Source organism: Ursus maritimus, unplaced genomic scaffold (assembly GCF_017311325.1).
Source record: "Ursus maritimus isolate PB19 unplaced genomic scaffold, ASM1731132v1 scaffold_9, whole genome shotgun sequence".
Lineage (NCBI taxonomy): Eukaryota > Metazoa > Chordata > Mammalia > Carnivora > Ursidae > Ursus > Ursus maritimus.
Genome location: NW_024427107.1, coordinates 70,251,921 through 70,267,392, shown reverse-complemented (window position 1 = coordinate 70,267,392; position 15,472 = coordinate 70,251,921). Strand labels below are relative to the sequence as shown.

The 15,472-nt window shown below is 48.6% G+C and overlaps 1 protein-coding gene across 1 annotated transcript in view; it reads left to right on the top strand.

The window, feature by feature from the left end:
* The first annotated feature begins 1,329 nt into the window (after positions 1-1,329).
* The window catches only part of ADCY8 (adenylate cyclase 8), a 224,618-nt gene continuing 210,475 nt past the window's right edge, over positions 1,330-15,472 (top strand). The window contains exon 1 of the mRNA XM_040626047.1: positions 1,330-2,292. Within this exon, the coding sequence (XP_040481981.1) occupies positions 1,330-2,292 (963 nt within the window). The remainder of the gene's footprint in view (positions 2,293-15,472) is intronic.

The following is a 15,472-nucleotide window of genomic DNA, read 5'->3' as shown; positions in this document are numbered from 1 at the left end:
CTGGGGCGTCCTGGCCAGATCTGGGTGCCAGCTCCCTGCCACCACCCCCACCCGGTTCCGGGGGCGTGGCTTGGCGTGGGGGCGGGTTTAAGTCGCCGGGGTGTCTGACCGATCTGACAGGTCTCCAAATTCCTCCCTGCAGCCGGGTGCCCGCAGCGCGCTTCAGAGCGCCAGGGTGGCACGCGGCGCGTCCCTGGATCCGGTGGCGTCTCCGTCGACTTCCCCGCAGCTTTGGGCCTCTCTCCTCGTCCAAACCTTACACCCGCCTCACCCGCCAAGCTTCGGTTCTTAGCCTCAGGGATCCGCACCGGTGGCTTCACGGCGTCCTCAGAGCTGTTGGCTTCGGATCCCTCCCCACTTTTTCCTGCCCCCGCCTCCCAGCTCCGGGCTAAATGGACTCCGAGGAGCGAAGTGAAGGGAATGGGAACTGTGGGCTCCGACCCCTCGGAAGCACAGCTGGAAGGGCTGACCTCGCCTTCTAGCCGCGACTGGGACCCTGCTGCCCTCCCCCTTGCCCGAGGGATGCGACGGGCCAGAGACAGCGCCGCGCAGTCAGTCCTCGCGCAGGAAGAGGAGACAGCCAGAGATGAGCCGAGGAGGGAGCCTTAGCACACCCCCTGCTCCAAATTAACTGTCTGGTGACTTGTTAGCCCCGAGGCTACCACCTCTCCAACCCTTTCTCGGGGCACCCCGCCACCTCCTCGTCCCCCACGCCTCCCCTTTCTTTGCCTCCGCCCCCAGCTCCGCCCCGACTCCCCATCCCAGCGCAATGGAGTTCTCCGAAGGGCTCCGCTCCAGCCACAGCGGCTAACTTCGCACCCGCCGCCGCCGCCGGTCACCCTCGGCCAGTCCTCCTGCAGCCGCCGAGTCGTGGGTGTCCCGAGCCCAGTGCCGCAGCCAGGACCCGCCCGGCGCGCAGCAGAAAGAAGCACGGCGCCCAGGCGCCTCTTGGAGAGCAAAGGCTGCGCCAAGACGCTGAGCCGAGGAGCGGCCGAGAAGCCTGAGCCCGAGAAGGGGGCTGCGTGGCTCAGAGCGCCGCGGCTTCTGCGGACACCGAGCCACCGCCGCCGCGCACCCCAGCTGCGCGGTTTGGCGGGCTGGCGGCGCGCAAGGACGCAGGGGTCTGCGGCGATCTTCCAGACGCCCTTTGCCCCGGGGCGCACTATGACCTGACGCGCGGGGCCTCCTGTCCAGGGCTTGCGCGACCGGGCGGCCGGGGATAGCCAGGCTCGCCGCCCGAGCTCCCGCCAGGCCGCCGTGGGGTCTTTGGGACCCCTCCCCCAGCTGCCTCCGCCCGGCTCTGCGCCTCCCCGGCTGCGGCCCGGCGCCATGGAGCTCTCAGATGTGCGCTACCTGACCGGCCCCGAGGAACTCTACACCATCCACCCGACGCCCCCGGCCGGCGACGGCGGGAGCGGCTCCCGGCCGCAGCGGCTGCTGTGGCAGACGGCGGTGAGGCACATCACCGAGCAGCGCTTCATTCACGGACACCGGGGCAGCGGCGGCGGCAGCGGGAGGAGAGGCTCCGGCAAAGCCTCGAACCCTGCAGGCGGCGGCCCCAACCATCACGCGGCGCCGCTGTCCGGCGACTCGGCGCTGCCCCTCTACTCGCTGGGCCCCGGGGACAGAGCGCACAGCACCGGTGGCACTAAAGTCTTCCCGGAACGCAGCGGGAGCGGCAGCTGCAGCGGCAGCGGGGGCGGGGGCGATCTGGGCTTCCTGCACCTCGACTGCGCCCCGAGCAACTCGGATTTCTTCCTCAATGGGGGCTACAGCTACCGAGGGGTCATTTTCCCCACTCTGCGCAACTCCTTCAAGTCCCGGGATCTGGAGCGCCTCTACCAGCGCTATTTCCTGGGCCAGAGGCGCAAATCCGAGGTGGTGATGAACGTGTTGGATGTGCTGACCAAACTCACCCTCTTGGTCCTGCACTTGAGCCTGGCCTCGGCCCCCATGGACCCGCTCAAGGGCATCCTCCTGGGCTTCTTCACTGGCATCGAGGTGGTGATCTGCGCCCTGGTGGTGGTCAGGAAGGACACCACCTCGCACACGTACCTGCAGTACAGCGGCGTGGTCACTTGGGTGGCCATGACCACCCAGATCTTGGCAGCAGGCCTCGGCTACGGGCTTTTGGGTGATGGCATCGGCTACGTTCTCTTCACGCTGTTCGCCACCTACAGCATGCTGCCGCTGCCGCTCACCTGGGCCATCCTGGCCGGCTTGGGCACCTCGCTGCTGCAGGTGGTCCTGCAGGTGGTCATCCCCCGGCTAGCGGTCATTTCCATCAACCAGGTAACTCCTGCCTGCTTTGCTCTCCCTCCCTCTTCCCTGGGTTATTTAGAAATAGCAGCCGGCTTGTCTTGCCCACTTTGAGGCCCCTCCCCCAGCCTGGCACAGTGCCTCTCACTTGGGAGGTCCTGAGTGTCTTTGGGATGGTATTTCGCTCATCTTAGAGGAGTTGGAACTAAATGACCTCTAAAGTTTCTTCCAGCCCTGCCCTTCTCTTCTGCTTCCCCGAGTAATTCTTCTGTGACATCAGCTGAGAAACAGTCTTCTTTCTGCTCTGCACATGTCCCCCAGGGTCTGTAGTCTCTGGAGCAGGAGACAGAAGGGGAGGAGAAGCACCCCGATTTAGAAGGTGACCCATTCCTTAACAGCTTTTACTCACAAGAGTCGCAGCAGGGTGTTGTAAGGGACTCTGGGATTCAGAGTTGGGTTTCTGTGTATCTCTGTGCCACAAACCCTCGATTCTAGAAGGCAGTAGCATTTGTTGAACACAGTAATTGCTGGTGGGGACCCTACGTATGTAATATCATCAAATCCGTCAGACAATCTCGTGATACGTATTTTACTTGGGGATTCTTTACTGCCTTGGGATTCTAAGAGGATATCTTCTCTTATTAAAGAATCGGAACCCAGTGCTTTGCTTGGATCAGCCTCATCTGGGGCAGGTGGGGAGGGCAGGGAAGTGTCTTTGGCAAAGAATGCAAGTTTTGCTTCATTGATAAAGGGTATTTTGATGTAGATGAAATATTTAGGTGGAACCTGACCCTCCCTCTCTTTTCTTCCTTTCTTCCTGTCTTTCCCATTAAATATGGATGTGTTTCTGGAAACAGAGTTCCCATTGTCTGTGAAGGTGAAGATAGATGGTGACTTTATTGTTGAAATCCACTAAAATCAGTAGATAATTAATGGTCTGTCACTTTGTTTGCCAAATGCCTGGTAGGTAGCAGGAGACTGAATCTGGGGGCTTCTCCATAAAAATGAGGGAAACATGTCAGCTGAAGGGTTTCCACATAGGGGGCTGACACAGGGGCTTGGACAGGGGCCTGCTTTGCACGGTCCTGCTCCGGGCTCAGCGTCTGTGCCACTTTGCTCTATTGAATGCTTAAAAACTCCTCTTCCTTGTGCTCAGGTTTGAATATATCGTTGAATAACCAGGTACAACACCTCCGAAAATTGCTCGTGGTTTCTGGAATGCTGGCACCTGTTATTGATTGGCCTGGGTTTCTAGTGGATTTGGGATTCTCTCTCTTCTCTGATGGCTCTGTATCCATTTGCTCAGGTTACTTATCTGGTTGGCTGCTTTTACAGTGGTTTTTGAAGTCTCCCCGGGTAGAGCAGAGTATTATAAAGTACATGGCTGTGATCATCAGGCATGAAATGGGGAGATGAGAGCCTCTGTAAGGGCTGACCAGCTGAACTTGTCCTTAATAAGACAGTAATGAATGTTTTCTCCGAAATCACCGTGAACCTTTAATACCCACATCTGATAAGGTCTCAATTTGAGATTGTGTAAAATATGCCTTCAGAACTGTGTTTCTCAGTCTTCACACTTGGATCTGAGCCCCACTGGCCTCTGGAAGTCTCAATTTCTTCCAAGCCCTCCTCCTTTTTAGCATTTTCTTTATTATGTATCTCTATGTCATCAGACTCTCCTTCCCTCTCTTGCTCCTTTTTCCCTTCTCATCCTCCTCTTTTTCCTTCTCATCCTCCTTTTCCCTTGTCTTTTTTCAGTATGAGTTGTTTTCATGATATATCCCCAGTATCTCTCATTTGCAGAAAATCCCATTGATCGTAACCCACTGCTTTCCATGCAGTAGCCTTCCTTAGTACACGTTGCTGAGAGACTTCATCAAGTAAGTTTGGGATAGTATTTAGAATAACAACATCCCAAGTGGCAAATGATGAATATTTTCAAAGTTCTAAGTATAGAGACGCTTTGCTTGCCAAATGAATCCAGAAAGTAAATTTTGGCTTCATATTTGTTTTATGCTCTACTCAAATACTACCAGATGGGAGAAAATTAAAAATAACCCCAAAATGTCTTCCCACTCGCATCCTATGATAAACAGTCCTTCGCTTGAAAACCAAGGTCCAGGTACATGCAAACCAAGCTCATTCGACTTTCTGTTTGGGTAGGAAGAGCGGAGGAACTAGTTTCCCAGCGGAGTCAGCTTTTACCAGACTCCTGGGGAACCGCCAGAGCGCTCTCCTCTCACTTCAGGTGCTGAAAAGACCTTTGTGGCTTTGGCTACAAAATGTTTTCCTTTGGCGCCCTCTAGAGGTCCAAGCTTCTTTCTTAGCTCTTGCAGGTGGGTGAAGTGGAGAATTAATTGCTTTTTAAAACATCCCTGATTTTTGAATAAGTACGTTTTAGTTTTCCCTGTTTGGAAACATACAAGGCATGCCCTGCTAATGACCTCTTATAGCAATTAGCATATAGCATCCTAACTCTTTACCGTCGTCACCCGATCCCCTTACAAGCTGGTTGCTCCTTTTCTCTCCAATTATGTTTCCTTCTCTTCTCCTCAGGCTCCACGTACACAGTACATTTTTCTGCTTTCAGAGATCCTGAGCTCTTTCCCCACTTCTTAGCCTTTGTGCCTGCTGCTTAGAATGATTTTTCCCAGGTCTTCCCAGGACTGAGACATTCTCATTAGTCTGGACTCAGTTCACACGTCACTCCCTAGTTCTTGGCTTGTTCTGTGTTCTCCTGAGCACGTTCACTCTCTGAAATTATCTTACTTGTTGGTATTTATTCTGTTTCTTACCCCAACCCCCTCACAGGAACACAAACACCACCTAAGGGCATAGACGTCTATGTGTTTATCAATTTATCCTCAGCACCTAGAAAAATGCCAGCACCCAGCAGGCACTTAGCACACAGACACTGAAGGAACAACACTGTTCATGTCAAACGCAATATGTAAAATATCCAAGCGCCCTCACGTTGTGCTGGTGAAAGCTTTCTACGTGCACAATCACATGTAAGTTACATTTGTGTAAGGCAGTCTTTTATACATAAACGCCTCTGGCGAGACCAAGGCACAATAATAATCCTTCGCATTTGCACAGTGCTTTAGACGTAACTGAGGGCCTTTACATACATTATCACATCTAATGATGACAAACAGATGGTATCCTTCATTTTCATTTCATAGAAGAAAGAACAAATTCCTGGGAGCTTTAAAAAGACAACCCAAAGATGGTGAGCCCAACAAGTGGCGAGAACACAATTCAAATCCCAGCTCCAAAGTCATCCATTCTTAAGAAACCTTCTGGGGTTTCCTTCCAAACCCACATTTGAGCTGACTCAAGACGGAGTACCCGTTTCACGACTCAGGTGTGCAATACCCGATATAGCACATGAATGAATGTTTAATGGAAAAAGCCAAAGGGAAATCATGAGAGAAGAATGTCGGAATTTCTAGGCATAGGCTCTTTGTGGCTAGCTCATCGTTGTGCTCAGCTGGAGACCAGCTTGTCAAGGGAAGGCCACAGACACTGGAATATCGTCTTTTCCACATTTGTCTTCGTTCCCATTAGAGGAAGGCTCACATTTAACTTAGCATTTTCAAGAAGCAAGAAGCTACAGGAGTGTAAAGTCAACACACCTCAGCAACTGCTTCACTTACTGAAAATGCCATTTTCAAAAGTAACAAATGAGTCAATGATTGCCTTCCCTCCACCCAAGCTATGAGAACGTTTCTGTTCTTTTCCTCCTGGCGGAAATTATAGACGTGGCTCGACAGGGCAACAGCCAAGCTGCAAATCTCTGCAGATGCCCTGTTTGAAGAGACACGGGCTTGTGTTCATTTAGCTCTCCACGTGCTTTCCACTGTGGACACAAGCTGCAACTGGAAAAGGGCCAGCCAGGAGGTTCCCTGCCATCAGCACGGAGATCGCTTATGTTTTCTCCACTCAGTGAACCGGTAGACTGAGATCGTGGACTTCCCACCCAAACTAAGAGGTATTGTCCGTGACAGATATATAATGTCACCCATGTATGTTCTAGGTCCCAAGTGGCATTGGAGATAGGGCGGAACCTTCAGAAGCTTCAGAGCTCACTTCAAAGGGTTGCTTTTCTTTTCTTTTTTCTTTAAGATTTTATTTATATATTTGACAGAGAGAGAGAGACAGCCAGCGAGAGAGGGAGCACATGCAGGGGGAGTGGGAGAGGAAGAAGCAGGCTCATAGCGGAGGAGCCTGATGTGGGGCTCGATCCCAGAACACCGGGATCACGCCCTGAGCCGAAGGCAGACGCTTAACGACTGAGCCACCCAGGCGCCCCCAAAGGGTTGCTTTTCTATCCACCCTGACAAAGCTGTTACAGGTAACATGAGGGCTGTAGCCATTCCTTCCTCGGGATGCCTCATCCACTTCAATCAAGTTAAATCTGCTTCATGCACGTCATTCCGGTCACCAATAGTAGTGCCTTTGTCCGGAGACGACGTAGATTCTTTTTTTCTCCACATCTTAAATTGTTTATCCTGCCAGTTCACGTTACCCATCTAAATCTTGATTACAAAATCAGGTAATGTGTATGAATAAAATATTAATAATAAGGTCTTATTTGCTGGGTTCTTTGGTGGCTCAGGTAAATCCTGAGGACTGTTGCCGTAATTCACATTTCACTCTATCTGAATTGCTGGTGATGGTAATGTGAGCTACGTAACATTTGAAACTCATCTTCTCATTCTTCAGCTCATTAGTGATAAAATGGTGAAGATCATTTAGTGATTGGAAAACCGAGAGGCAGCAGTATTTAACCAGAAAGATCTCTGCATTCTGTTTCCTCTTGGGGATTCTAAAATGGTAAAGCTTGTGGCCAATTAGTCTTCTGTACCTCTTGGCGAGGCAGATAAGCAGAAGTGTCAGAGTAAAGGTGATTTCTCCAAGATAACTCCAGGAGCAAAAGCAGCCAGGTATGCAAATCCAGGTTAGTTAGTGCTCAAGGTCATGCTGTCAGATCTGAATTTCCATGCAGCATTTTCTCTACTGTCTCACACAAATCCCATCAAACGGTAGAGGCTAGAGCCAGAAAAATACTAATTAAATCGTGATCATTAAGCTCGACTAATAACAAGGGACTTTTAGCTTACATTTGGCCTTTAAAAAACCCTTTGGGAGAAAATGCATTGTTTGTATGAGGTAAGATAGTGGTTAAGGTATGAGCAGGTGGGGGTCAGGTGAAAAGCAGACTTTGTACATGCTTAAAATGCATTCCTGCTGATTTAGGGGCGCCTGGGTAGCTCAGTTGTTTGAGTGACTGTTGATTTTCGCTCCGGTCACGGTCTCAAGATTGTGAGCTCAAGCCCCGCAGGAGCTCCCCATTCAGTGGGAAGTCTGCTTGAGATTCTCTCTCTTCTCCTCCTTCTCCCTCTTCCCCTCCCCCTGCGTGTTCATGGGTGTGTGTGCGCGCGCTCTCTCTCCCTCTCTCAAAATAAATGGATAAATCTTTAAAAAATATAAAGAATGAATTTCTGATTATTTAAATTTCTGATTATTGACTTCACAGTGAACATAGAGTCAGTATAATAGAATCACCAATATCTCTCCCCCCATTTGTAAAATTTAAACGTAAGTGTATATTCTGTGTTCTTTCTCTAAATCTGCTAACTCAAATCACATCAAAGGAAATGTATGACTACTCAAGTACAGCACATGGCACGTAATTTAAATCATCCCAGTTTGGTGGTTGGTATCAAGGTAAGTGCTCTCTTCGAAACGCAAAATATCCATTAAATGAGCATAACTGGGCTTCTATTCAATGCACCTTGCTAGTTATGCAATGTGTGCATTTTTTTAAAACTCCAAATACGTCCGTTTCTGTACATTTTCCTTTAGCAAATTCATATAGGCTTAAAAAAAATAATTGCAGTGTCCCAGCATGTTTCAGAAAATGTCTTTCAAAAATTTGACTGTCACCATTCCCAAGAGGTTCCTCTGAATGCCAGGAAATGGAAATATCCCTTTTTCTTTCTGGTAAAAAATGTCCGGAGACTATGCTTTTGGGTTCTAATCCTTCTTTCCTTCCTTTCTTTCTCCCTCCCTCCTGCCACCCTCTCTCCCTCCTTCAATCCTTTCCTTCCCCCTTTTATTTTACTTTTTTTTTTGTGATGGAGATACAGGCTTTGCAAAGGATATATATTTTTTTAAGATTTTATTTATTTATTTGACAGAGATAGAGACAGCCAGCGAGAGAGGGAACACAAGCAGGGGGAGTGGGAGAGGAAGAAGCAGGCTCATAGCAGAGGAGCCTGATGTGGGGCTCGATCCCAGAACGCCGGGATCACGCCCTGAGCCGAAGGCAGACGCTTAACCGCTGTGCCACCCAGGCGCCCCCTGCAAAGGATATTTTTAATGACTGCTGAAGTGACCGGTTAAATCCCTTCAGCCCTGTCCTATACCCCTCTTGGCTGTAGAGTTGTGAATAGGCTTGGTGCCTGTGTATTTAGAGACAGTTGTAAAATGATCGTAAGTTGTTTGCTTTGCAAGATTGAATTACGAATTTGTTTTCCTTCATATCCGGTAATGTCACCTGACTGGTATCAGTGGGTCAGAGCATAATTAGATCAAAACTGGGAAGGCTGGGAGGACTTTTCCTTCTGGAGCAGCTGCTGCAGTGTTATGCTAAGTAGGACAAATGCATTAGTCATATTTACACCTTGATGATGGATGGCACTGTAAGAGCTCATCAAAAATAAGTGAAACCAAGTATAAAAAGGAAAGATTAAAAAAAAAAAAGCTATCCCACATGGAGTGCTGCTGGTAACGTGTAATCAGAGGATACTACTACGATCATGCTGCCGTGACATTTCACTGTTGTCTAAATATTTCTTGGGATGCTAATTTATTCATTTCACAAGTGTATCTCTTTTAGTTGATCCTACATGGGTTTATTTTCAGAACATAGGAGACACTTGCAACATTCCTCTCAAACCTTTCCTCTTACCCACAAATGGGCACAATATTAATCCTTCAAGAGACCAGCAGGTCCAGAACCTTCAGCTGGATAGGTTATCAGTTCATTTGACGTATTGCTTTTGAAGCGTGTTCTTTGCTTTGTCTGGGCTGGAAATCAAAGTCACAGAAACTGAAGGTTGGCAGATTTCTATAGTACGTAGGTTTGAACCTTAGTTAGCAAGAGGATGGCTCCTGGAAATAATTTCTTCCCTGGCCTTTCTCGGAGCCTGAGTGCAGGAACGCCACCTCACCCAGCCAGCCACAGCAGAGCAGAGGATGCCCAGACCATCTGCCCTGTGCTTTCCCAGGAAATATAAATGGATTTACACACTCAAATTATATCATGGGCGTTTTGTTTATGAAGGACTATTTTAAGGAGTCAGGTCGGTTAAGCAGCCCTTGGAAGCCAGCTCTTCTCACTGCAAGATTTCGCAGTCAGCCCTGCAGGGTAGAGGAAGAACAAGGTAGATTGATTAACCACCGAGGTACCAGACATTCCGAGGGAGGCCAGGCCACAGCCTGGTAGGAATAAAAGCCATGCTCTCTGCAAACGCAACCGTGTGACCACCTCCCCTACCAATGAACTGGGGTTAGAACTCAGTGCGTTCTCAGATAAACCTGCCAGTCCTTGTTTCTTGCATATCTGTGATTTGATGTTTGAATTTCAATTTGCTAGATCATGTATTTTCACACGTGCAATATCTTAAACGTTCCTTAGCTCCTGGGGGGTTTCTCTCCCTTCTGTCCCACATCTTGCCTTCTATGCCAAAATATCTTTGAGGCACAAAATTCTCTGAAATCAGGAAATGATAAAATTCTACACGGCGAGGGACATGAGCTAGCTGTGAAATTAAATCACATTAATGGGTTTTTTTTTTTAGGAGGAAATTTTAAAAACTGCCCTCTCTGTGTAGAGTGCATACCGGTATAAAAATTTTCACATGAAGCAAGAACTGTTGCCACTTTCTGGTGTAAACAACACGTCTTGTCCTGTGTCAGCCAGCTTTCCAGCTGACTGGAGGAAACCATTTCAAAATCTTCTTTTTATTTTTCTTTTGGGGATTACATGCTGAATACACACGATTGCTTATAAAACAGGGGACCAAGGTTTAGGGAGTGCATAATCAACATATATATATTTCTTTAACTTAGAACCTGGGAAGATGAAATGCAGCATAAACAATTTAACAGAACAAGACCAAGAGAAAAGGAAGAACCCTTGAAAGCCTAGGGACACAGGCATGTAGAAGCGTTATGGAGTGTGTTCTCAAATATCTGGGATGCTGTCATGGTGAAGAGAGACTCGTTATTTTACGTGTCTCCTCTGGGACAGAATAAAGATCAATTGATGGTTGCTATAGTGAGAGATTTGGGTTCATTTCAAGCTGAGATTTTGTAACAAACAGACCTGCCTGGGGGCTGCGTTTTGAAGTGATGAGCCCCCTGTCATGGGGATTCTTCAAGGGAGAGTTGTACAGCAATCCATCAGGAGTGGCCTAAAGTAGATTCCATACAGGAGGACTTTTCCTTAAGGTCAGTTGAAAGCCATTGGCGTTCATCTCCAAGCCATCATGGTCCTTTTGTAGGCAGGAAAAAGGAGAGGGCAAAAAGCCAAAGTTAAGATGGCCAACAGGCATTTGTCAACTGAATGGGTTGCCCTTCTAGGAGCTCTTCTGGGATCCCTGTCCAGTGACATCTGCTTACATTTCGGGGGCCAGAATACTGGCATGTAGCTACTCCATGGGCAAGAGAGGCTGGCAAAAATAGACGAGATTTTACTGCATCTCAAGAAGTCAGGATTGCATAGGAAGAAGTGGAGAAGGGGAGAATGAGGATTGAGTAGGTAAGTTGTTCAACAAATATTTGTTGACGGCCCGTCAGGTTCTGGGTTCTGGGCCACAGCTGTGTACAGGATAGTCCAGACTGTTGCAGTAATGAGGCTAATGCTTGACTGGATTTGGGAGGGAGCTTGTGACTCTGGGTAGGGAGGTAGGGGAGCTTGTACCTGATTCTTAGAGCACGTCTGGCGGGACGCCTCGGTGGCTCAGCCGGTTAATCATCCAGCTTTTGGTTTCGGCTCAGGTCATGATCTCATCGGTCGTGAGATCGAGTCCTGCGTCAGTCAGGCTCATTGTTCAATGGGGAGTCTGTTTGAAAGATTCTCCCTCTGCCCCTCCCCTGCTCTCTCTCTCTTTCTCTCTATCTCAAATAAATAAATATTTTTTAAAAAGACATGTCTGGAACACAGCATTCTGTAAATATTTTATACAGATGCAAGTCTTTGGCTTTTTTTTTTTTTTTCTACAGACTTCTAAAGCATGAAAAATCAAAGTTGTGGTGGGTTTCTTTTAGGAGTTGTGTGAAAGGAAAGGTCAGACTCTAGAAGACATTGGATCTTCCCTCTTAGTGAAGAGAGTGTATGGGGACCCAAGAAAGGGCTAGAGGATTGGTTATTTAAGTAGTTCCTTGCCACAAACTGAATGCATCCCAAGCTTGGACTGGAAGATGTGGTAGGATGGAGTGTTCGCCTCATGCGGAGGAGGGTCTGGCTGGTCTGCAGCTCTGGGCATGCCCAGTTGCTCTATGTTCACAGTGACCCCAGCTAAACACTTGGGAGCTCCAGAAGACCCATTCCCAACCACAGGTAGGCAGACCAGGTGCCTAGGCAAAGCTTAATTCCCTCTTCTTGGTACATTGTGCACCCTGCATTTGTCCCCTGTCAGAGCAATGTCATAACATTCCCTGGGAGCCACTTGAGGTCAAGGGCCGTGTCTTACTCACCTCTGTGTTCCTAGCATGTAGCAGAGCACTTGGCCCATGGAACAGTTCTGAGCACGATACTTTTAAACTCATGGAATGAATGAATGTTACATGACCCCCTCTTTTCCCCAGGCCCTACCCCCACCCTGAATCACACAATTATCAATAGGGAGTGAGTAACCAGTGAAAGAAGAGAAATTAGTTTCTCTAAGAAAGAAGAGAGAAATTAGAAGATGAGGTCAGGGAGAAACCAGAAAACCCACCAAAAGTTACCCCCTTCTGAAGTGCTTTGGGCTAGAAGCCCCAAGCTGAGTTTTGCTAGACATATGTTTAAAAAGTTATAGTAGACAACATGAAGAAAAATCCCAAGTGATCATCCATATCGTTTAAGTCAAAAAAGAAAGAAAAAGGAGAAAGAGGTGGGGAAAGTCAGGCACCTAGAGTATCCATTAAGTGTGTGTCCATTCGTGAAAATTTTAAATGGGTCAGGCCCATCCCCCAAAACAGAGTCCTAACACGGGGCCCACCTCATTCACTTCCTTCTTGGTGGTTTAGTATCTTGGCTCTGAATCCCAACACCAGCATCTTGCTTGGATGTTCTTTGAGCACACCCCAAATGGCCTCTTTGGCCTCGACTTCTGGTCTCCAGTCAGTGTTCACCTTCTAGCTTCATACAGGTGGAGCTGTGGGCAAGAGGGGCTCCGACCTTCAGACCTCATTTCTGGCACTCTCAGACCTCATTTCTGCTGGTCTCCCACTACGAAGGGGAGAACACTGCACAAAACTGGTTGACTTTGCTGAGCATGGTATACAGATCATCGCTTAGACTGCTGTTCATGCCCCTCAGCTTAAAACGTATCACAGAAAGGCCAGTTTGTCCCCTAACTGGAGCAGTTTATCTGTATACTGCCTCACAGCAAAGTCAAGCCTGATTTTAGATATCGGAGTCCAATGCAATTAACTAAAACGGTCTTCATGAAGTCCCTTAAAAGGATGACTTAAGTCTTTCCTTTTTGGAATTTTCCCACTTAGTTCCTCTTTCTGCTGTCAGTTAGTTCAAGACACAAAGTCAACCTCAAGAACAGCAAGCTCAAGCTCGTATTCTTTTAAGTTCAAAGTCAAACTCTCCTCGTTACTTGGGTGGGCTTTCCTTGCCTGTTGGTGGTGGGCAGCGCATGTGAAGATGGGTTCTTGGCCCCAGCAGTCAGTTTCGGATGAACGGAGTCCCCCTCCTTCTCTATTTAAGAGACAGATGCAGCTTCTTGCCTTTTACCAAGTGACTCATCGCATCAGAAGCAGTCCTTGGGGCCCTGCCCACGCCATTTCAGCCAGAGACCAATTCTGAGCTCTGCCAATGGACAGTGAGAGAGATTTTTGAAACCGTGTAAGCACATTTCCTTAAAACGAATTCTCGTCTTATTTTTGCCATGATTTTTTTCCAGCAACTTTGGCCAAATGGCCTGGCTTCTTCTGCCACGAGTATCTTTATGTCTCAAAGAGTTTTGTGAGTAGCGAAGAGAAATACAGGATCATGAAGGGTTCCCAGGACCCCAGACCAAGTTAGGTATTCCTGCTCTGCTGACCGCATCACCCTTTCCCTGCCCATCTGTCCTGCCCCATGCTGCTGTCATTGGTCTCCATGCTTCTCTCACCAGCTGGGCCGTGAGCTTCACAAAGGCAGGGGCTGTACCCGAGCCATGGTTGTCTCTGTGATACAGTCTAGTGCTGCTTACATTCTCTTCCTCCTCAGATGCTTCAGTTCTCGTCTTCAGTGTTGGGGCTCCTTAAATTTCCATTCCACGTATCTCCTCGTTACCTCACTCCACACATTCCCCTGGACAATCCCTCCCTCCCTCCATTACTGACCATGGATCTAGGTGCCGCTTACTCTTAAATCTGTATCTCTACCCCAGGTTTCTTGGCTAAGTTTAAGACCAGACCATCTAGTGACCTGCTGGGCGCCTCTAATTAAGGGTCTCACAGCCAGTTCAATGTCAACAAATCAAAAATCATCAGCCTCCCACCCAACATTCGTGTGAATGCCTGATGGTGTTGTCTTCTGCTGCTGGATCTGGCCATAGCTCTCCACCCTACTCCTTGCTCTTCCAGGGCAGCCCCCGGGATCACTCAACTCAGTCATTCCCTGTGCTCCTCCAGGCCACCCCTCCACCCACCAGGGAGTAGGCTTCTCCCAAATTCCAGTAGTCTCACCCCTCGTGCCTGAGGGTAAGTTCCACAGTTGAACCCATCCCCAGTTTCGGACACCTTGTGCTGCCTTACTCCTGCGTCTGCTTTCTGGGGCAGCTCTTCAGTCGCCTTCTCCCTTCCCAGTCTGCCAGTACTCACCCAGGGGTCACCAGCTCCAGGAAACTTCCCCTGTGCCCCTCCTCCAAGACACGTGCCGGTTTAAGAACAAATGGCATTTGTTTCATCGGAGAATCACGTGTGCTTGTCTGATTTTGAGAATCTGAGGTCAGACAAGGTGTTTAAGGGAGGAAGGGTCAGCAGACGCTACGGAATTTGACAAAAAGATGAACAGTCTTTCGAGCAAGACTCTTTCGGTGGGGAAGTGCATGTATAGAGGGCTGCCAGGAGCGAAACCTGCCCATATCACGGGAGAGCACTTGAATGTGAGCCCCCCGCAGGGTGAAGACTCACACCACCTGGGATTCATTGCCATGGGTAACTTTAGGACACCAATAAGGCTCTTACTCTTTCTGCACCTCACTTTCTTCAGCTGTAAATGGGAATAATAACATTAGCCCAGAAGCTTGTCGAAGAAATGAAATAGACATGGACTATTTAGAATATTTAGATCTGGGCTGGTTCATAGAATTACAGAATACATTTGGTTTTTTACTGCAACTTAATTTTTAAAACTGACCGCTTTTTCCATGGAGTCCTCTGCCCTGAGGGGTCCCTTCCCAGGCTTTCCCTTGCTAAACATCTGTGTACGGCAGACCGATGCTTGCAAACTTGAATATGCACAGACATCACCTGGAGGTCTTGGTACAGCCTTTGGATTTAGGAAGGGGGTCCCAAGATTCTGCATTTCCAGCAAGTGCCCAGGTGTTGCATGCTGCCAGCCTGTAGATCTAGTTTGGGGAGAAAGGCTTTGAATTCGGCACAGACCGCACCTTCTCTGCAATGGTTTCCCTGACACTCCACTGGTAGGCTTATTAGGCCCCTGACTCTGGGCTCTCCTCATTCTCTTTACATCCCCCCTCATCATTTATTGGTTCATATTTCTATTTAGTCCTCCATCCGACAGGTATGTGTGGAGTACCAGTGTGTGGGGGGTGCAAGAAGTGGGATAGTGTGGTGAGGACAAGAATGCACGATTCTGCCATTTAATGGATTCTAATCTCGAGAGCCAGCCGTCAATCAAATAATGACCTAATAAGCATGTGACTCATTTCAAACCGAGTTAAGTACTTTTAAGCCAGGTGGCGTGGTTTGGTGC